Source organism: Hemiscyllium ocellatum, chromosome 32 (genome assembly GCF_020745735.1).
Source record: "Hemiscyllium ocellatum isolate sHemOce1 chromosome 32, sHemOce1.pat.X.cur, whole genome shotgun sequence".
NCBI lineage: Eukaryota > Metazoa > Chordata > Chondrichthyes > Orectolobiformes > Hemiscylliidae > Hemiscyllium > Hemiscyllium ocellatum.
This window is the reverse complement of record NC_083432.1, coordinates 42,325,566-42,347,774: the sequence shown is the minus strand read 5'-3', so window position 1 is coordinate 42,347,774 and position 22,209 is coordinate 42,325,566. Positions and strand designations below refer to the sequence as shown.

General features: G+C 38.9%; 1 protein-coding gene across 1 annotated transcript in view; it reads right to left on the bottom strand.

Moving 5' to 3' along the window:
• LOC132831030 (F-box/LRR-repeat protein 20) overlaps window positions 1-22,209 on the bottom strand; it is a 214,301-nt gene that overhangs the window by 155,620 nt on the left and 36,472 nt on the right. The window contains exon 2 of the mRNA XM_060849068.1: window positions 7,080-7,141. Within this exon, the coding sequence (XP_060705051.1) occupies window positions 7,080-7,141 (62 nt within the window). The remainder of the gene's footprint in view (window positions 1-7,079; window positions 7,142-22,209) is intronic.

Below are 22,209 nucleotides of genomic sequence, written 5' to 3'. Positions count from 1 at the left end.
ATTTGGCCGATACCCCCTCTTAAACCCTTCCTATTCATATACCCATTCAGATGGCTTTTAAAATGTAATTGTAAATGGGTTTTAATCCTGCTCACCAATTATCCCTAATTTCATGGATCTGGTACTTCAAATTTAAAATAATTCTCATCCTCATGTTTAAATTATTAATGCCATGATCTTTCTCACCTATCTACAGCTGTTCTGATCCTACAGTGGTACTCACCACATTTATTCCATTTCTTTAGTGCAGACTCAATGTCATTGTCTTTTGCTTGTATCTGAGACAGGGTGGTCTCAGCTGTGGTCAATGTGCCAAATTACCTCCATTAACCTTGGTATCTTCATACCTTTCTCTTGTTCTCTGTTCTACAGCCCAGTTCTTTGACTAAGCTTTTGGTCACTGCATTACTGTTTCAAATTTATTTTTGAGCGTGCGTCTCTCAGAAGAATCAAAGGATACATTCTCTACTTTAAAAAAATAATACAAATGCAAGTTGACGACAGCAAAAATCTCATATCAGGCAACCCTACACATTTGCTCTGTCTCATCAGTTCAACATGCCTTTACAAATACTTCAAATTTCAGAAGCAGTGAATGTTTGCCAACAACTGCAATAGTTACTAGGACACACAACAAAACATAGAAAGGTATTAAGTTGGCATTGCTTGTAGTGCAGTGCCAGACCTAGACTCATTATCTTCCCATTTAGAATTGCCAGCTCAGAGTGCATTCATGAACATTTCAACCCATGACCTCTTAATCCACCACCCTGCCTCCAGCATTCATATACCATCATGCCCACCTTCACAATACAATGCATTTTCAATTCAATTCTGAAGTGAACAGATTTGAATCAGATTGGATACTTAACTTCAGTCAAACTACTCTTAGCCCTCTCCTTTACCTTTTTTACAAAGGAGTAAAGGGGAGTTCACACAAAACCTTAAAGAGCACCAAAATGTTTAACGTCCCAATGAACTTTCTACAGGATTGCTCACATCAGATCACTAGATGTCAATCCAGGAGTGTTGGCAAGCATAGCCCTCATTTCTGATGGAAAGTGGATTTATCTGCAAGTCAACAGGCTTTAAAAAAAAATGCAGTGGCAAAAAGATTGATTAAAGTCAGCGTTTCCATATAACCAACAATGCAATATGCATAAAGAATATAAAAAATAGGAAGAAGCAGGGGTAGGCTTGATTGGAGCTTGATGTCATTTAGATTATGATCAGACACTGATCCCCTCAATGCTACTTCTCTGTAGCTCCCAAAACAGTAGTTTAATTATCCATTACACAGTTTAAAAGAAATCACAACACCACATTATAGTCCACATTATTTGGCAGGACTAGATTTCAGATCACTGCTCCTTCCTCAGGTAGCTGTGGAACAGGACCCGTCAGACACAGAAGAATTACAGCAAAGATTACAAATGTCATGCAACTGAAGTGATATATTGAACAATCTTAGATTGCTGTTAAGTCTTTCATCTCTTAGAATGGATTGCAGATTTTAGTTCATTAATATGTAAATCCCAGAGCTTGAAGTCACATTCTCAAAATAATTTAAGGTTTTATAAAATAAAGTGACATCTCAGCTCGGACAATGTATTAAAGATGCCATGTTAGAGTCTGTGTATTCCCCAAATCTTGAGTCAGACAGGTTAAATTTCCAAAAGTAGGAATTTAGAAAATATTACATGGATTGACTGCCTGCAGATTGAGTTTTTGAGCAAAGTAGAATGCATCTGCAAATATAATTTTGCAAATGCAAATTCACCCCATAGACTTGTGCGCACATGTGCTGGAGAGAGACAGCGAGTGTGTGTTTGCATGTGTGTGTAAGTGCACATGAGTGTGTGTTTGCAGGTGTGTACATGCTTGGCAAGTGTGACAGATTATAAGCCTGTGAGACAGGGAGTGCATAGGTGAGCGTGTGGGAGATATGTATGAGAGGGGGTCAGCGTGTGCATGTGAAAGAGGGTACAGTGTAGTGGGGTCACCTGTAGTGTGGCATGAACCCAAGGTCCTGGAGGAGGCCACCCTCAGGTTCCGAAACTGGTGTGAAATCCATAAGAATAGCCTCAACCGGGACTTTGGGTTCACGTCACACTACAGATGACCCCACTACACTGTACCCTAATACTTTATAAATTCCTACTTTGAAACAAGAACCAATCTGACTCAAGAATGGGATACAGAAACTCTAACGTGACAGCTTTAATGCATTGTCTGAGCAGAGCCCACATACTGCGCACATGTAAATAAAGAGTGACCTCCTTATGTAAACAAAGATGGGATACTGGCCTCTGTGGAATCATTTCACTATATTTGAAGAATTTCTTGAAGGTGTTGTGTTTCAATACGATCACTTGACAAATTTCAATAATTTGATCTAAACTGTTTTAAATCTTTCCTCATAAGACAATCTTCTTTCAAAAATCAACTTACTGAACCTTCACTAAACTGCATCCAATGCAAGGATATCCCTACTTAGGCAAAAAATAGGTGCAGTTCCCATGGTGTGCTTTCACCAGTATAGTGTACATTTGTAGAAGGCCTTTCTACTCTTATAATCCATCCCCTGTTAGAAAAGGTGAACACTTCATTTGCCTTCCCAATTACTACATGCTAATTTTTAATATTTTACAAAAGAACATTCCAACACCTTTTGTACATCACTCTGCAGTCTTCTTCCAATTTATATTCTGCTGACCAAAATGCTAACCTCCTCTTAGAGTTAGGGTCCACCTGCCAAATTTTTACTCATTCACTTAGCCCATAATATATACTTCTGACAGACAGATGTGCATCCCTACTAACTTTGGATCATACATTCAGCAAATCTACCTTTTTACATCTATAGTAATGAATTTAATGAAGAGAATAATGGTTTTGTTGGTCACCTTTTACTCTTATCTATAAACGTTAAGATGGAAATTGCCCTAATCTCAAATTCCATGCTCAAGATTTGTCTGTGCTGGTCAGAATTGTAAAAACATCGAATTTATCTTCCCATCAACTATTATGAAAAAAAATTCACTTGAATATCAATTTCCAGCACAAGTCTCATCTGAATCCTTTTTAAGTACAATTTCTTTATTTTGAAATAGTACAAACTATTCCTATTGTGATGTAACTAAAGACCCATTTATAGTCAGGATAAAAGATATTGCATTTATCACCATATCCCATCTGCTGTAAGGCTGCAAAGCACTTTGCATAATTAATTACTCAACTTCAGTCACTGCTGTTAGCAGTCTATTTGTATGTTTCAAGGTCTGCAAGTAGAAATTTAATATTTGCTGTTTTACACTTGGTTTTATGCTGCTGGAAGGAAAACTGTTGATCTGGAATTGGAGAACATCCTAATGTCAATCTTCAATTTTGTACTCACCTGAAATGTTTGCTGTCTTCCTTTTCAAAGTATCATCAAAACAACAGCATTTATACACTGTAACATTGACTCAGTAATGCAATGGAGGCTCAGGGTAGGTTATATTCAAATCAAATATAGAAATATTCACATTTTGGGGGCAGACACGACGCAATGATCATCTGATGCAAGAGGCAACATACCACCAGTTAAAATCTTAGGCCACTTGATTTTAACATGCATCACACCATGATTCAAGTCAAGGACAACATCAGCTCCACACCTTACATAAAATAGTTAAAATACTCACCCACTGCTACTCTAGCAGAAATATTGAAATGTTCCTCAAATCGTACAAAAACCAGAACACATTGGGACAACACAGGTGGATTTAAGAGGAACCTAAATAATCTTGTCTTTCATGTACTTGTGTTTAATGACACAGGAGTAGGAAGATTGAATTTAGTGTAAACCATAAATACTTCCACAGAAGTTGAGGCAAATAGCCTAGAAAGTTTCTGCATAATTAGACCAAAGATTTAGGTTTACTCCACCAAATATGGAATATTTCACATGTATATTAAAACCCCACTCCATTTTACATTTACTTCATCCAGAATGCTGAATCTGGTCAGCTTCTCTAGTAACGATCAGACAAAAGACAGACTTATTACCTCCTTTAAACAGCACATACAAAATGTCATGAACTGTTGAGTCTTGGAAGAAATCCAGAGATCACTATTGATAACACCACACTCCTCTCAGAAAATTTCCATTTGTTTTTGTTTTATTTTATATAAACAGTTGTCAAAAAGTTAAGGATTTAATTTTCTTCAACAAGACAGATGCTTGTAGAGAATTCAAAATTTGCTCCAATGAAGTACATATTGGTTCGATCTTCATGCCTGATCAGAAGCAGCCCATTTCTAGTTGGGACACCAACTTTTGAAATGATATATAAAAAAGCGAGCGAGATGGAATTAATTATACAGGTTGGTTTTATTTTCCATTCTTTACTCCCCCTCGAAGATGTGCAATTTTGTTTATTCATTCTGGAGTGCCAGTGACAAAACCAGCATTTGTTAAAGGTGGTGGTCAGTCACCTTCTTCGCAGTCTAGAGGTTTACAACAATATCAGAGGGTAAATAAGAATACACACTGATGTGGTTCTGAAATCACAATAGGCCAGATTGTGTAGAGATTACCACCTCTTGGTAATATTAGTAAGGCAGACAGGTCAGATAGAAATCCAATTGTTGTGCATTCACCAATATAGATTCTAACATTTTATTCCAGATTTATTTAATTAACTGAATTTAAATTGCTTCACTGGAGTGGAGGGATTGAACTCATGTCTCAAGCTCATTAGTCTAGCTCCATGGATTAAGCCCATAATACAACCACTACACTACTGCTCCCAACGTTTGCTTAGAATTTAAACAGACAGAACAACTGAACAGCATTTGAAGGTAGGGAAATCACAAGTTTACTACACTATGACACAAGATTACAATTACACTGCTGCTTATGGCCCAACTTATTTATAAAACAGCATGTTTGTGATCAAAGCTATTGTGCTTACATTGTGTACTTTCCACAATGCTTTTAAGTTACAAAAAAATCTTAGGACTTCTCCACTGACTAAAAAAAAAGTTTAAAATTACATTGTTTCCTGCATATTTGAATAATCATCTGGTACTTAATTCAATTCGGTTTCCTGCCCAAATTATTTTTGGCAAAGTACAGGAAAAAAAAAGCAAGAAAGGTATTTAGAAACAAATTTCAAACAGATTGAATAGTGGCTCTTTAAATTCAGTTTCTAAGCATGGCTTCCCCAGTACATAAACACAAAAGGAGTTTGCTATTACTGTTAATATGGAACGAAAAAAAAATCTACGGCTTTTTTTAAAGACTTCAGAAATAAAGCTATCAAACCTATTCCTCATTTGCCACTCTGGTGATCAGAGCAAACCTTGTATTTTCCCATTTTCTAGACTAAGTTACCTTTCTAGCTGCACTGTCCTTGGGTCACTCAATCCTGGCTTCTTCCAAAAAGAAAACATTTCCATAACTACTTTGCATATCAAGGTCCTCCGTTATTTAGTCAAATTTAGTAGCCACTTTATAGGCAAACATAAATGGTCAACAGTGGGAAGAACAGGGACTGATTAATTGGTACAGACTGATGGTGAACAAAAATGTTGATAGTACTTCTCTGCTGTTTTTTTGAACCTGGACATGGAATCTTCAAAGTCAAGTCAACCACTCGAAACGAAGACGCAACCTCAACTTATTTTCAAGTTTAAGTCAAAAGAACAACACCAAGAAAATGTAGTTGTTTGCAATTGAGTGCCATTGCAAATTAGATTTTGTTTTTATAGATCTTAAAATATTTCAAACAAAATATGTACCATTCCAATAACTGCATCAACAGCGCCAAGTCTTCAGGTTTATAAGTTAAAGGGTAAAATGAAAGTAGTGTCAAACATGGCCATTTTGTGAATCTCAAATCAGTATTTTGGATGAAATCTTTGCTGAAGCAGCTTTTCATATCCCGAAAATAACTTTTATGAACACTACATTGAATAAAAGGAACCAGAAAGTAAGTACTTTTAAAATGGTATTAAAAAGTGTAACATAAATAGCTTAAAAAAAAAAGGTGATTAACGTGACGAGTCAATAGTTTCAGCATTCAAGCACTAGCTATCTTAACCAAAGGCAATTTTAATTCAATTTGGGTCTCAAAAGCAAGTCAAGATTTGTCCAACCCGACATAGTCAGATTTTGGGACCATTTGCTCTATCAGGGAGAAAAATAATGGCATAGCATAACAGACCTAATCCTACATCTTGCAAACTTCATTACCCATGATCAACCACACAGCAAAATTAATGATAAATGAACTAAAATAAATTGCAGTGTAGAGAAGCAACTTTGTTGGTGACATTTTCTCAAAAATGAAACAGCTGGGCACCACCCTCCAGGCATTTCAGAATGATAGGAAATAAAATATTTCTTCCAAGTGGCTCAAAATATAAGGCAAACAAGTCACATTGCAAGTTTACTAAAAGCAGCAGAGAAACCACATCAGGAAATGATTTTGCTGAGGTCTGGTAAAATTCTGAAGGTATTTAAATATCTATTACAAATCGGTTCAGAACTATTACATTGTGAAAAGAAAAAAAAGGAACAAGATACCTGCCAGGAAGTATGACTGGAACTCCAGACCTAAACCTGTGGTCTTTAGCAGCAATAAGCATACATGCCAGAGTTTTGTTGTTAGCTGCTCATTTTAAACTTTAATAATTCCTACCTTCTGAAAGTAGCCTTCAATTTTAAGAACAGTGATACCATGAAGAAACTTTCCAATAATCCTATCTGTAACTTGAAAAAACATGTTCTTCTGGAGGGGAGGAATTACAGAAAAGCCGAAAGGCTGAGTACCAGGTGAAAAACTGCATACTTGTGGTTGAAATGAGATGGTCTTAACGTAAAAATTGGTGATAATTTCTTCTGCTGTGAGTCATAGCTTAAACTTTAAAGTTATGCTGCCAACGTGCACTTTGTGGAAACATGTTTATAGTATTTCAAAATAAATTTGTACATGCGCCAAATTTGACCATTTAAGAATGTTGTATTTTTTATTCTATAATCCTGACAGCAAAAAGGTCCTTCACTGACATTCAATTTATGTTATTCTTACCGGAGAAGCAGTTCCTTTGGGAGTTTCTTGTTTATCACAGCTTCATCGTTGTTCGAGAACATCTAGAAAACAGAAGGCTAGTGTTAGAACACGCCAGGAGCAAAACAAAATTCAAACAACAATAACAAGAATGGAAACAAATGTGGAGGCTCCATTCTCTACTCACTGCTGGGTAAAGTAGCAGCCATTGGGAATGGGGAGTATGGAATTGATAGCAACCATTTCAAAACAAGGGCCAGTCAGCTGCCCGCAGACATCAGCAACCGCAGCCGAGCTTTGAAATTATTATGTGAATGGCAAACTTGAATCATAATCTCGATCAGGGGTTGATGAGGTAAAGAGGAAGAAGTTCTGAAAAAAAAAAATTCAACCGTGAGGGCGGCACGGTGGCACAGTGGTTAGCACTGCTGCCTCACAGCGCCAGAGACCCGGGTTCAATTCCCGCCTCAGGCGACAGACTGTGTGGAGTTTACACGTTCTCCCAGTGTCTGCGTGGGTTTCCTCCGGGTGCTCCGGTTTCCTCCCACAGTCCAAAGATGTGTGGGTCAGGTGAATTGGCCATGCTAAATTGCCCGTAGTGTTAGGTAAGGGGTAAATGTAGGGGTATGGGTGGATTGCGCTTCAGCGGGTCGGTGTGGACTTGTTGGGCCGAAGGGCCTGTTTCCACACTAAGTAATGTTGCACAAAACATGTAGCTCAGCAAATCGGGAAGCTTAGGAGTAATCCTGGCTTTCAGTTTCCCCAGGTCTCATCTGGGCTATCTTGTTTGTCAGTTGAAAAGAAAAAAATTGCAAAGTACCGATCCTATCGCCTAATCTTCACTCCTTCAGAGAAGAAATTCCATATTGGGATAGGCAATGTATGAAGCTCAATGATTAATTTTTTGCTCCATATGTACCTACAGTTAAATGCAGTACTAGAGAATAGTTCACTCTCTCCTCCCCTAGTTCTGTGCTGTGCCAATTATAAATGCCAACGTTGTGTAGGATACTCCAATTGAAAGCTAGATTTATAAAGAAATACATGCTACATCTCCCTTGGTAGTTTTCCAAGTCTGCATGCATGGCAGAGAACAAAGACCTTCAGAACTCAAAAAGACGACTAGCTCAAATACTTTTTGTTAAACATGAACTATGTTACAACTGAACAAGTACGAACCCCTTCATTGGTGATTTTGACTCTATTTGTTCGATCAACACACAGTTAGCAGACAGCTATCATTGAAATGAGTTAGCAGGGAAGCCAATGCCATTCAAAAATATTTAATTGAAAATTATTTTGGCTGTTCAGTCAGCAATTTGGGAGCAAATATTAAAAAAAAAGGTGTTGACAGCAGTAACTCATTTAAATTTATTTATTTTTGTGCATTTACAGTTTAAGAAAAATAAACTAGCCCACTTCAATTTTTCAGTGTTTTGAACTCAAAACTAAGACTCAGCAGACTTCTGAAATGTCATGCTGTACATTGTGGCATACAACTCCCAACATGCTTCTCAGTGCAACTTCCCATCAGACTCTCAAAGTTTTCTTTGAACCATCGAGGGGGCCTCTACAATACACCATTATTTGTTTTGTGACAAGTCAAACAATCATGCAGAAAGATATTAAAAGGCTGTTACAACAACATCTGCAATATGCAACAGTACAGTCCACCTTCAAGCCACAACACAATGACATCTGTAAAGTGATTAATGAATAATGCATATATTGAATGAACTCTAAGTGCAAATGAAAACACAGAATGCAAGGATCCAAACCAGTGAAAGGAATATCGGTTTCTATATCATGAGACCAAAACTAAGTGCAGAACAGATCCACCCCAAGAAAATAAAAATAGCAAGGAGGAAGAAGAGTTTTAACAAAGTTACTTCATCAATTCTTACACCTCTGTCTGCACAAAAGGGCAGCAAACCAGTTGTTAACATCTTCTAATCACAAAGATTGAGCGAGAAGGGAAGAAAATCCTTATCCATGATGCCTATGTTTCATGAATGAATTGTATTCCAAATGTATACCACCCTTTAAAAAAATATTTAAAAAATCTGAGTTACTTACCCAGTTAAAAAAAACCTTAGTTTAGAAAACAATAGCTCTAGGCATTTTATTTGGTAGCAGAAAGTACTCTCTCAAATACAGAGATTTGTGTTTTTTAAACTCCTTTTCCCAACTCCAAAAATTGTTTTAGTTTTTTTCTACTTGTCTTTACTTTGAACAAAAACCCCTCACTAAATTTCATCTCTCTTCCCTCCGAATCTACCAGAGACTCAGATGTATTTTCTTTTACTTATGACCCAAAAATAGCAAGACTACTAAACTTCACATCAGTGAAAGTAGATACAATTATAAAATCTGTTGAGTACCCAACATCAGATTAACAACTCAATGATGTGTTGCAATTTATAACAGAGGCACCTGTTACACATTAACACTGCTGAAGTCCTACAAGTCAGACATTAGATTTCAGCTCCTGGTTAAGTTGAAAATTAGACAAATATATTCAAACTAGACAATACACTTGTTAAGTTCCTCTTTATTACAGAGCAAAATGACAATTTAAGAATGAGATGCTTTACTTCTGGTCTCTATTTCAACATTCAAGAAACTCAGGGTTCACAAACCACTCCTAATGCCTTAGTTGCTAACACTATTTTCCATAACTAGTCAGTAAACAAACTGATAATGCTCTCAAAAGCAGAGGCAAAAGAAACAACAAAAGCAATTACAGTTGTGACACTTCAAATACCTGATACAGCCATTATCTTCTCAACCACAATAGGTGAATAAAACTACAATACCATGTCTGGCACACAGATTGCAAAACACACTTAAAAAGTTTCAACTCACCTTAAGTAGATTTTGTACAAAACATCTGAACTAGACTAGTAACAAACACGTGGTCAGCCACCAGATACAGTATTTCTGCTACTTGACCGAAAACAGTTCAATTCATTAGCATGAGAATCAATAACCAGAGGACAGATCTGAGACAGTTAAGGGAAATAAACTTCATGAGAAGAGGAGCAGTTTTTTTCCTCTCTCATGACAAAGGGTGATGGAGCACATTCAAAACCAAACGTGTAGCAGAGAACGGATTTCAAATAAACCTGTTGGACTATAATCTGGTGTTGTGTTATTTCTGATTTTGCCCACCCCAGTCCAACACCAGCACCTCCACAACATGCTTCCAAAACAGCTTTGGAGGAGATTGTGGGTACATCCAATTGAAATATAACATTGAGAGGACAAGTAAAGTGGATAGAAACTTGATTAGGCTGAGCTGACAACCAGGGGCTTCAATTTAAGGCAGAGGAAGTAGTTTTAAAAGGGGATTCAAGAGAGGGTCTCGCCATGGTCTCCATTGAAGGTTTGGTGGGCACACCCAAAGTGTCAACTTCTCCACCTCCTGATGCTGCCTGTCTATTTTGGATTCCAGCATCTGCAGTTTCTTTGTCTCTGAAAACTGGAGGAAGCAGCAGAAGTTCTCAAAGTACCTATCCAAATATTTTATATGTTAAAAAGCTTGCAGGTTAGCAGCTGGAAACTGATTAAGATGGAAGGTTACCTGCATGATTGCATTACATTCAAGCTACAATGTTAACTTCAACAATTTAATGGTGACACAGCAGAGACCCTTGAATCATACATTTGTTTGCAGGTTTCCAGTCACCTCCAAAGGGAATCTGCATCCTTTTCGATCTTAGTGCTGAAATTTGAACTCAGGAGTTGTGTTAAATCATGTTCCTTCATGTTCAATATGCGATTATGTCAGCTACATTGCATTGTTTTTTCCAAACAATTTTAGTTGATAAAAAAAAACTTTGCAGAAGTTGCCAAAGTTGATCCTTGCCCAAGCCAGCTCCACATTTCAGAATTTGTTAGCCATCCATACGAGACAAGATTAAGCATCAACTGCAATTTTCCTCAACTATATGGCTCAAGTTTAGAGTGCACCTTTACAAACTGATCCAGAATATAAGAGCACCTGCTCTTTTCTTAAAATGATTAGCTAATGCGATCCATGCATAAAACCAACATTTGTTGCCAATCCCCTTTACGTAGGTATCGGGGAGCCATCTCCTTGAACCTGAGCAGAGTACAAGGTAGGCACATCCACCATGCTAGGGTTTGAGAAGGCTTTCTAAGATTCTGACCCAGAGACACTAAAGAAACAGGAACATAATTCCAAGTAAGGATGGTGTCTAGCTTGGTGCTGAACTTGTCGGTGAGAGTCTTCCCATACATCTCTACCCTTCTGCTCTTCTGTTTGGAAGCAGTCTTAAGAGTCTCTGCAATTTGGTGTACTTATTGTAGGTGGTGCACTTTGCTGTCACTACGCACAACTGATGGAGGAACCATTTAATGTGTGATGCACTGAACAAACCTAGATTGCTGTTAAGTCTTAATCACTTCATATGTGTTGCAGATTGATTCATTGGAGATGTCACTTTTTAAAAAATAAAACCTGAAGTTATTCAGGAACATGACTTTAAAGAAGTTTGGGGTTACAAATTAAAGTTACTCAGGAAGCATCTGCAAGGTTCAGAATGACAGAAGTGTTTTGACACAAGAGGCCATTTGGTCCATTGTGCCTGCACCAGCACATTAAAAATGAACATTACCTCGAATGTAGGTTTGCTCACTGAGCTGGAAGGTTCATTTTCAGATGCTTCATCACCATACTAGGTAACATTCAAGTGTACCTGCTTTTGATTTGTGTATTTAGGTCTACTTGGGTTGATGATGTCATTTCCTGTGATGTTATGTCCTGTTCTTTTTCTCAGAGGCTGGGATCCAAGTCAATGTGTTTGTTGATAAGAGTATCAGTTGGAATGCCATGCCTCTAGGAATTTCTCGCATGTCTCTGTTTGGCTTGTCCTAGGATGGATGTGTTGTCCCCAAAGTGGTGTCCTTCCTCATCTGTTAGTAAAGATACTATGAGAGTGGGTCATGTCTTTTTGTGGCTAGTTGATGTTCATGTATTCTGGTGGCTAGTTTTCTGCCTGTTGTCCAGTGTAGAGAGTTTGTTACAGTTCTTGCAAGGTATTTTGTAAATGACATTCGTTTTGCTCATTGTCTGTATAGGGTCCCTCAAGTTCATTAGCTGTCGTTTTAGTGTGTTGGTGGGTTTGTGGACTAGCACGATGCCATGGGTCTGAGTAGTCTGGCAATCATTTCAGAGATATCTTTGATATAGGGGAAGAGTGGCTAGGGTTTCTGGATGTGTTTTGTCTGCTTGTTTGGATTTGTTGCAGAGAGAGAAAAAAAAATATCAGCAGACTGTGTTCATCGGGTACCTGTTCTTTTTGAATACACTGTATAGGTGATTTTCCTCTACTCTGTAGTTCCTGTGCTACAGTGTGTGGCAGCTCATTGAAATAATGTTCTAATGCAGCTTCGTTTGTGGATGTTGGGATGATTGCTTCTGTAGTTCAGTATTTGGTCTGTGTGGTTTTCCTGTAGATGCTGGTGTGAAGTTCCCCATTGACTTGGATCCCATTTACGACCGAGAAAAAGAACAGGAAATGACATTACCAACCCAAGGAAAACTAAAATTAAAAAGCAGGTCACCCCACCAGTGCTTCATCCGGAGGCTTACTGGTGTTACCTGGTATGTTGGCAAAACATCTGAAAACAAACCACCTAGCTCAGCGAGCAAACCTACATCCAGAACCTCAACCGGAACTGCAAATCTTCTCAAAACGTGCTAACATTATGACCAAGTGTCAATCTTCTGTGATGTTGCAGAAGTGGTATGTATCACCTCAAGAAGAGTTTGGTGATAAAAATTCCACTGGTGATCCATTCAAAGTTGATGTTGGAATGCATGAGCAAAACTTATTGTTATATGTAGCATTTGAAAAATCCTCAAAGCAAAACTGACCAAGTTTCCAAGTTGGAGGTCTCATTGTTGCTTTGTTGTGGCCAAAGAAATCAAATGAGAACTGGTTTGTGTTGAGAGTGTGGCCAACTCAATGGGATGAGTAAATATTAATCCATCTGGTCCATTCAAAGTCTCACTAACTATTTACATGCAAGTTACTTTCACCAAATCATGAAATTATGAGAAATCATGGAGAATTGCCTCCTTTTGACATTGTGATTGGAGTTATTAGGCAGCTATGGGTAAAAGTCAAAACAATTAAGCATACTTCATGGGTGACAATCTCAGGAAAAGCAATGAAAACACTACCCCAGAACAAAATGAGACATGTCATCAATAAAAAAAGTCTGAAGATTTGCCATGAATTCCAGAGACTCCTGAATCAGCAGGTGCATTTGGTATATGGGCAAAGGAGTTTTACTTGTTCATTGAAGAATCAAACACTGGAAGAAAAATGGTCTAAATTATATTAAGTGGACAATTAGCCTAATGATGACTTTTTTGTAACTAATAAATGTTTTAGTTATAAAAACATACTTCCATTTTAAAAAAAATCTGGTATATTGCTCATTCATACCCACAATAAAACAATTTAAGTAATTAGCCTATCACTGCTCACTTAGTTGCTAAGATCTGCATCCAATCAGATTTGTAGAAATAACAAAAAGTGACAGACATACTGATAAAAATCTGACCTAGAAATAAACATCCTACCGGACATCGGAAGAAACCAGTACAGTTTTGTTTTGTAAGTAACATCACACACAGACAAAAACTCGCACAAACACGAAGGTTCATCCGCACACAATCTGTTACCCCTGGTGCTAAGGTGAAAATTGTTGGATAATATCAAGGTTAGGTTTTTAGAAACTTAGAAACAAGAAGGATGGTGAATAAATGTGATAACAGTATAACTACAGACTTTTCCCAAATGCATAATCCATGCTGGTTTATTTTTCAAAGAAAATTTGAAAAGTTGTGTTTGGAATTAGATCAAGAAAACTCCTCTGGTCTTTGTATGAAGAAAGTGTTGCTGATTCGAGAAAACCAAACTGAAGACAGAGGGAAATTATCAAGTGTATGACAGGGTGGACAGAAATTCAATTCAATCCAGACAAGTATGAGATAATGTATTTTGAAGAGAGCAGATCTGATAGGATGATGAGAAGCATAGAGGAAGAGGACTTTGAAAAGCATAACCATAACTCCCAAAGAACAAAAGATAGTTAAAGCAACATACAACATGTTTCCATATTAGCCATTGCATGACATGCAAGAGCAGGATGTTTATGCTAAACCTTTATGAAGGCCACAGCTAAAGAACTATATACACTGTTAGTCAGTGTACTCTCTGAAGGATATGATTGAGAGATAGTAAGGACTGCAGATGCTGGAAGCCAGAGTCAATAGATGTGGAGCTAAAATAGCACAGCAGGTCAAATAGCATCCAAGGAGCAGGAAGGTCAATGTTTCAGGCTCAAATCCTTCATCAGGATTGGGGGAGGAGGGGGGGGAAACCCAGAAGTATATGGGGATGGGTGCTGATTAGGTGATGATAGATGGATACAGGCAAGGAGTTACTGCGATTGGTCAGTTGGAAGGGTGGGAGTGGATAGGTGAGTAGGAAGATGGCCAGGTTACAACAGATCAGGGAGGTGAGATGGGGTGGGGCTAGACATGGGAAAAGGCAGGAGAAGGAGGGACTTTGAAGCTGGTGATGTCGATGTTGAGGCCATTGGGCTGTAAGCTTCCCAAGTGAAATATAAGCTGTTGTTCAGGTTTCCTGTACCTTGGATGCTATCTGACCCGTTGTGCTTTTCCACCTCCACAACAGATAATTAGAAAGGCAAATGGAATTTTGTCCTTCATTACTAAAAGGTTTAAAAGCAGGGAGGTTATGTTGCAGCCTTATAGGGTGCTGGTGAGGACACACCTGGATTGCTGTATGTAGTTTTGGTCTCCTTACTTTAAAAAGGAAGTACTGGCACTGGATGGGGTGCAGAGGTGGTTCACTAGGTTGATTCCTGAGTGGAGGGGGTTGGCTTATGAGGAGAGACTGAGTAGACTGGCATTGTATTCATTGGAATTTAAGAGAATATGGGGAATTTTATAGACACAAAATTATGAAAGGAATAGATACGATAGATGTTAGAGGATGTTTCCATTGGCAAGTGAAACAAGGACAAGAGGGCACAGCCTCAAAAAATAAGGGGGAGCAAATTTAGGACTGAATGGAGAAAGAACTTCTTCACCCAGAGGATGGTGAATGTATGGAATTCCCTGCCCAGTGAAGTAGTTGACACTACTTCAGTAAATGTTTTTAAAGCCAAGATATAGTTTTTTTTCTGAACAATGAAGGAGGAAGGGTTACGGTGAGAGGGTGGATAAGTGCAGCTGAGTTCACAAAAAGATCAGCCATTATATTATTGAATGGCAGAGCAGGCTCGAAGGGCCAGATGGCCAATCCTGCTCCTAACTCTTATGTTCCTCCAGTTTCCGTTTGGCCTCACCGACAGTGGAGGGTAGCCAAGGATGGACATGTCTTTCTGGGGGAATGGGAGGGGGAATTTTATTAGCAGGCAGAGGCAGCTTACACAGGCTTGAGGGAAAACAAAAAAAAAAGTGAACAGGCCAGTATTGTTTTATTTAGAATAGAGGAGCTGGTGGGGAGATTTAAATGGAGCAAAAATTAGACGGTGAATCAGAAGGGCCTATTTCCCTTAGTAGAGAAGCCAATAACAAATTAGACTTAAGGCAAAATCAAGAACAGTTAATTTTTTTTACAAAAAGATAGCAATGGCTGCAAAGGAAGACAGAAACACTTCACATTTATAAAAGACTAATGGAATAGTACAGGATAGATGGGCTTCAGATTGGTTCCATAGTCGGCACAACATCGAGGGCCAAAGGGCCTGGAACTGCACTGTAATGTTCTAAGAAACACCATGGCCCACAAGGCTGCAAACCAAAACGCTGGAAATGAAGTGAAATTTGACTGGATAGATTTCGTTTTTTTGACCGACAGATACAATAGGCCCAATCGTCTTGTTTTGTAGTGAATTTCTATTATTCTAAAAAAGGTGTGCAAATCTGTCCAGACAGCTACGGCTTTTGTTTACAGGGGTAGAGAAAAAGGATGCAGCCAATCCACTGACACTTATTAGTCACCTGCAAGCTCATTGTATCTGCAGCTCTCCACATATTTTTCAGACAATAACACACAAGAGCTTGCAGCCTCACATTGCTGCCAAGCTACTTCATATCCAAGCCAGATCAAAAACAATTCAGAACAAAAGTTAGAGTGGCACCCTACCAAAAGGATTGCCACATGAGACAGTGCTCATATTAGCTCCAGCATTTGGGTTAAAATGACTTTGAAAAGAACACCAAAACTTGAGACACACTATCTTCAAAACAGCTTACTGTTAGACAAGCACTGTAATGCTACTGGTTTGTGTTTTCAGTGTATTTTTAGAAAATTGTCAATAAAGTGGAACATTGGTATTAGCTTCATCTTTAGATACACTGGAATACTTTACACAGATGACAACAATGTCTGGTGTACAGTCCACATGAAATAACTTGGCAAAACAGTTAGATCATGTGGCTAGTTATTCAATCACTGACACAATAATCCAAGTTTTGAAACATGCGGCAAAGATCTATGATTTTTACAATAAGCATAAACTCTGGGGGTGAACTGGGAGAAAAATCCATCAAAATTTTAAGACACAGAAAGCGGCCTATTGGTCTATTGTACTTATGTTGGTACAAGCCACCCAGACTAATCTCACTTTCAGTAATTGATCCACACTACTGCCATTACAGGATTGGAAGTATATACCCAGACAACTTTAAAAATGAGTCAAGTGTCCCTTTCAAAGCAGCAAGTGCCAGACACCATTCACCCATTGCGTCAAAAAAACCTCATCTCACTAAACCTTCTAGCAATCACTTTAAACCTTCATCAGTTCACTGCAGATGTAGTACTGTAAATATTCATATCCACTCCACTCACTATATCTTAATTAAAAAACAAAAGTCACTCAGCACCCTCTGTTCCAAGGTGATCAATTCTAGCCTAGCCAATCTTTACACAGTGGTATTTTTTCCAGCACTGACAACATCCTTAAATCTCTTCTGTACTCTCGGGCAATTACATGCTTTCTGTAATAAGGGGACCAGAATGGCACACAATATTCTGTTGTGACCTAACAAAATGATTGAAACAGATTCAGCATTACCTCCTTACTCTCAAAGAAGATAACTCAGCTAAGAAATGGATTCTACGTGTCTTAACCAATCTTATCTCCTGCCTCATCTCCTTCAGGGATCTGTAGACATTTACTCCAATGTCCCTCATATCCTCTAAATGTCTCACCATTCTCCCATTATATTCCTTTGCCTTGTTGAACCTCCCCAAATGCATCACCTCACGCTGCTCGGTATTGAAGTCCACCTGAGCACTTTCCCATCTACCTGACCAGCCAATTAATATCACCTGGCAGTGTATAGCGATCCTCCTTGCCACAAATAAGACAGTTTCTGTAACTTCTTGATCATGTCCCCTACTTACAAGCAAATCATTAATAAACACCACAAAAAGGAAAATGATCTAGTACTCAGCCTGGGTGGACCCCAATGGAATCTGTACTAATAATAATCAATAATCAGTTTCGGCCTTTTGTTTAACACCCTAATTTGTATCCAGCTGGTTTCATTGCCAGGATCCCCGGAGCATTTTTTCTTTAAAAAAAGAAGAAATGTCAGCCTGCCATGTGGGGTCTTGTCAAAAGCTTGTTAAAATCCAAAGTGCACTAGCCTAAAACGCTTGTTATTTCCTCAGAAGATTCAAATTAATAAGACATGATTTTCATCTGAGCAGATGTGTGTCACTCAGGTGGAAGTTCAAGTTTACTCACTGAGTTGGTAGGTTTGTGCTCAGACTGTCACCATGCCAGGTAACATCATGAGCCTTCATTGAAGTGCTGGTGTCCTGGCCTGCTTTCTATTGGTGCGTCTTGGTCTATTAAGGCTGATTTTATCATTTTCAGTTCTTTTTCTGAGGTTGGTAAATGGAGTCCAAATCGATGCGTTTATTGATGGAGTTTTGGTTTGAATACCAGGCCTTTATGAATTCCCATGAAGGTCTCTGTTTAGCCTAAGGATGGAAGTGTTGTCCTTCTTAGTCTGTGTGTAAAGGTACTAGTGATATGACCAGCCATCACTAGTATCCTTACACACAGATGAAGGAGGAAACTTCGACTGGGACAACACTTCCATCCTAGTACAGGTTAAATAGAAACACACAGGAATTCCTAGAGCCTGGCATTCAAGCTGGAATGCCATCAATAAACACATCAACTTGGACCGCATTTACAAACCTCTGAGAAAGAAGTACTAGAAATGATACCAACCACCTTAATAGAGCAAGACAAATAGAAAGTGGGACACAACACCAGCACTTCAGAGGCTCACTGATGTTACCTCGCATGGTGATGAAATGTTAGAGAACAAACCTACCAGCTCAGGCAAATTTATAACCTGAACATTATTTTCACTTAAGAAATCCATGCTGGCTATCCTTGATTAATCTATGCACTTCCAAGTGACAGCTAACGCCACGTCTGAGAAAAGATTCCAATCAGTTGCCCACTACCCAAACTGAGCTGGCATGGCTTATCAAATTATATTTCAAATTGTTGACCCACTCCCTGTAATAGGGGCAAACCACTTGGACTTCAGTCAAAATATAACCACAAAAAGGACACCATGCATACATAGTCAGATGTACAGCATGGAAACAGACCCTTCGGTCCAACCCGTCCATGCCAACCAGATATCCCAACCCAATCTAGTCTCACCTGCCAGCACCTGGCCCATATCCCTCCAAATCCTTCCTATTCATCTACCCATCCAAATGCTTTTTAAATGTTGCAATTGTACCAGCCTCCACCGCATCCTCTGGCAGCTCATTCCATACACGTTCCACCCTCTGCATGAAAAAGTTGCCCCTTAGGTCTCTTTTATATCTTTCCCTTCTCACCCTAAACCTATGCCCCCTGGTTCTGAACTCCCCAACCCCAGGGAAAAGACTTTGCCTATTTACCCCTCAATTTTGTAAACCTCTAAGGTCACCTCAGTCGCCTACGTCCAGAGAAAACCACCCCAGCCTGTTCAGCTTCTCCCTGTATCTCAGACCCTCCACCCCCGGCAACATCCTTGTAAATCTTTTCTGAACCCTTTCAAGTTTCACAACATTTTTCCAATACGAAGGAGACCAGAATTGCACGCAATATTCCAACAGTGGCGTAACCAATGTCCTGTACAGCCGCAACATGACCTCCCAACTCCTGTATTTCTGACCAATAAAAGAAAGCATACAGAATGCCTTGTTCATTCTCCTATCTACCTGCGACTCCACTTTCAAGGAGCTATGAACCTGCACTCCAAGGTCTTTGTTCAGCAACACTCCCCAGGACCTTACCATTAAGTGTATAATACAGTTGGAAAAATCTAAGTGATTGGTTGCTGGTATGTGATGTGAGGAAAGCAGAAACCATGGTGATTTGTGGAAAGACTATACAAACTATTTAACAAGGCTGAAATCTAGACTCTTGACAGGGTTTACCCCTTTCTTTGACTTGTTCTTTTCAGCTTGCAACTTGTTCCAAGCATTTTTTTTAAAGGAGGGTGTGGGAATAATGGATAGTCTGGATATCATTTTTCAATCTTCACTGGCTGCAGGATTAGAGCACTGTTAATCTTGCAACTTGCATTAAAAGCAAGTGGGGATAGACTTGCAAACCTTCAGAGACATCAGTGTCCATTTGCCAGGCAATAAATTCTTCCCTACTAAATATTACACCATCTCTTCCACCTTGCCTATTCAAAATTTTGCCATGTTTGATACAGCATGAAAGTGGTTGCACAACAAAAGCCTTCAAAAATAAAAAATGGTTATCCATATGCCTTTACAAAGAACCTGGAGGTTCCTATCTGGACAAACTGACTAGCTCTATTTAGTCTACACTGATGGATTAGATTGCTGAACAAAGTTTACAGCTGCTGTGTAAAAGAAGGAATTAAGTTCCAACCCAGACTGAATAGTAAAAGCTAAACTCGTTTTGTATAAGACAACTGGAGTCATTGAACATAACCAGTGCCACAGAATTCTTCACTTTACCAAGTATTCCAATGGTGATTTGTTTATGCTTTTGTCAATTACTGCTGTTCCTGTGTTTTAAAATGCAAAAACTACAGATAGAGCGAGATGTTATTAACAGAAATCTTGCACAACATTGTAGAATATATTCTGGTTCATCGAAGATTCAGCTGTGTTTAAGTCGACTGGTCCCTTTTAGATCTTAAAATTTAATTATTTAAATCCAAGTCAGGTACGATTGCACAATGGCAAGTGCTGGTAAATTTTCAGCTCCAGGTAAAAACATGAAAACACTGCCATCTCCATTTTTAATACTTTCTAGCAATTTGAATTATTGGCCAACATGCACAAAGTTGTGCAATAAACCCAAGGTTTAATATTCTGTACAAGAAGTTCGGTTGTTGCCATCATGTGTGAGATGTTGGTTTATCAGTACAATGTTGTTATCTCCATATATCTCTGCATCAATACGTGTAAGACAGCGACTCATACCATCTTGCTTTATCTTTGTATCTGTAGTCCAACTAGAAGACCTCCAGAGTCTATCCCAACAAATCTTTGGGTGCCTCCCCAACCTGCTGGAGGTCAGACAAAGTTCAGCTGTCCAGGTCACAGAAAGCCCCATTCCCCTATCATTGAGTTCACTGACTAATACTGGGTCTCAGATAATGAACGTTCCAACTTCAAAATTCTCATCTCATTTTGAAATCCCTCCACAGCTTGCTTGGCCTCACCTTACTTCAATCATCTCTTGCAGACCCACTTGACTGTTCTAATTCTGCTCTCATACATTATAATTGCTCTATCAGTAGCTGCATTTTCAGTTTTCTAGGCCTTAGGCTTCAGAATGCCCTCCCTATTGGCCATATTTCATTTAGTAATACTCCTATGAAGTGTCATGGAGCATTTGCATTTTGTTAAAAGGGTGTGATATAAAATATTAAAGGTGATCTCCTCCCCATTGCAGAAACTACATAATCACCAGATGCACTGCTAGGACAAACAGACTGTCAATTAGAGCACAAAAAAATTGTTATGCCAGCTTGCAAGGGTGTAGGTTTATTCCTTAAACCTACAAAGTCTAACATTTAAGTAAAAAGGGGTTTTAAAATTATTCAGAATTTACTGCTGGTTGGGCAGGAAACTATGGAAATTGGACTAGAGTCATACAGTAATGAGAGATGTACAGCATGGAAACACACCCTTCAGTCCACCTTGTCCATGCCGACCAAATATCCCAACCTAATCTTATCCCCTTTGCCAGCACTTGGCCTATTTCCCTCTAAACCCTTCCTATTCATATACCCATCCAGATGCCTTTTAAAATGCTGTAGTTGTACCAGCCTCCATCATTTCCTCTGGCAGCTCATTCCATACACACACTACCCCCTGCATGAAAAAGCTGGCCCCTGGATCCCTTTTATATGTCCCTTCTCACCTTAAACCTATGCCCTCCAGTTTTGATTCTCCCACCTCAGAAGAGACTTTGTCTATTCATCCTATCCATGCCCCTCGAGATTTTATAAACCTCTAAAGGTCACCACTCAGCCTCCGTCGTTCCAGGGAAAACAGTCCCAGCTTATTCAGCCTCTCCCTATAGCTCAAATCCTCCAACTCTGGCAACATTCTTGTAAATCTTTTCTGAGCCCTTTCAAGTTTTACTGCACATAAAGTATTCCAAAAGTGGCTTAACCAATGTCCTGTACAGCCGCAAAATGGCCTCCCAACTCCTATTCTCAATGCTCTGACCAATAAAGAAAAGCATACCAAATGTCTGCTGCACTATCCTATCGATCTGCAACTCTACTTTCAAGGAGCTATGAACCTGTACTCAAAAGGTCTTGGTTCAGCAACACTCCTTAAGACCTTACTATTACGTGTAGAAGTCCTGCCCAGATGTGCCTTTTCAAAATGCAGCACCTCATTTATCTAAACTAAACTGTGCTGCTCCTTTGCTGAATGATGTGCTTTCTCAATGTACTAACTCTCAAAAGACACCTGCAATGTTACACAAGGCAAGGTGCAGAATAAAGTGTTTTATACCATCAACAATCATTTAAATGATTCTCTTTTGTGGGAGCATT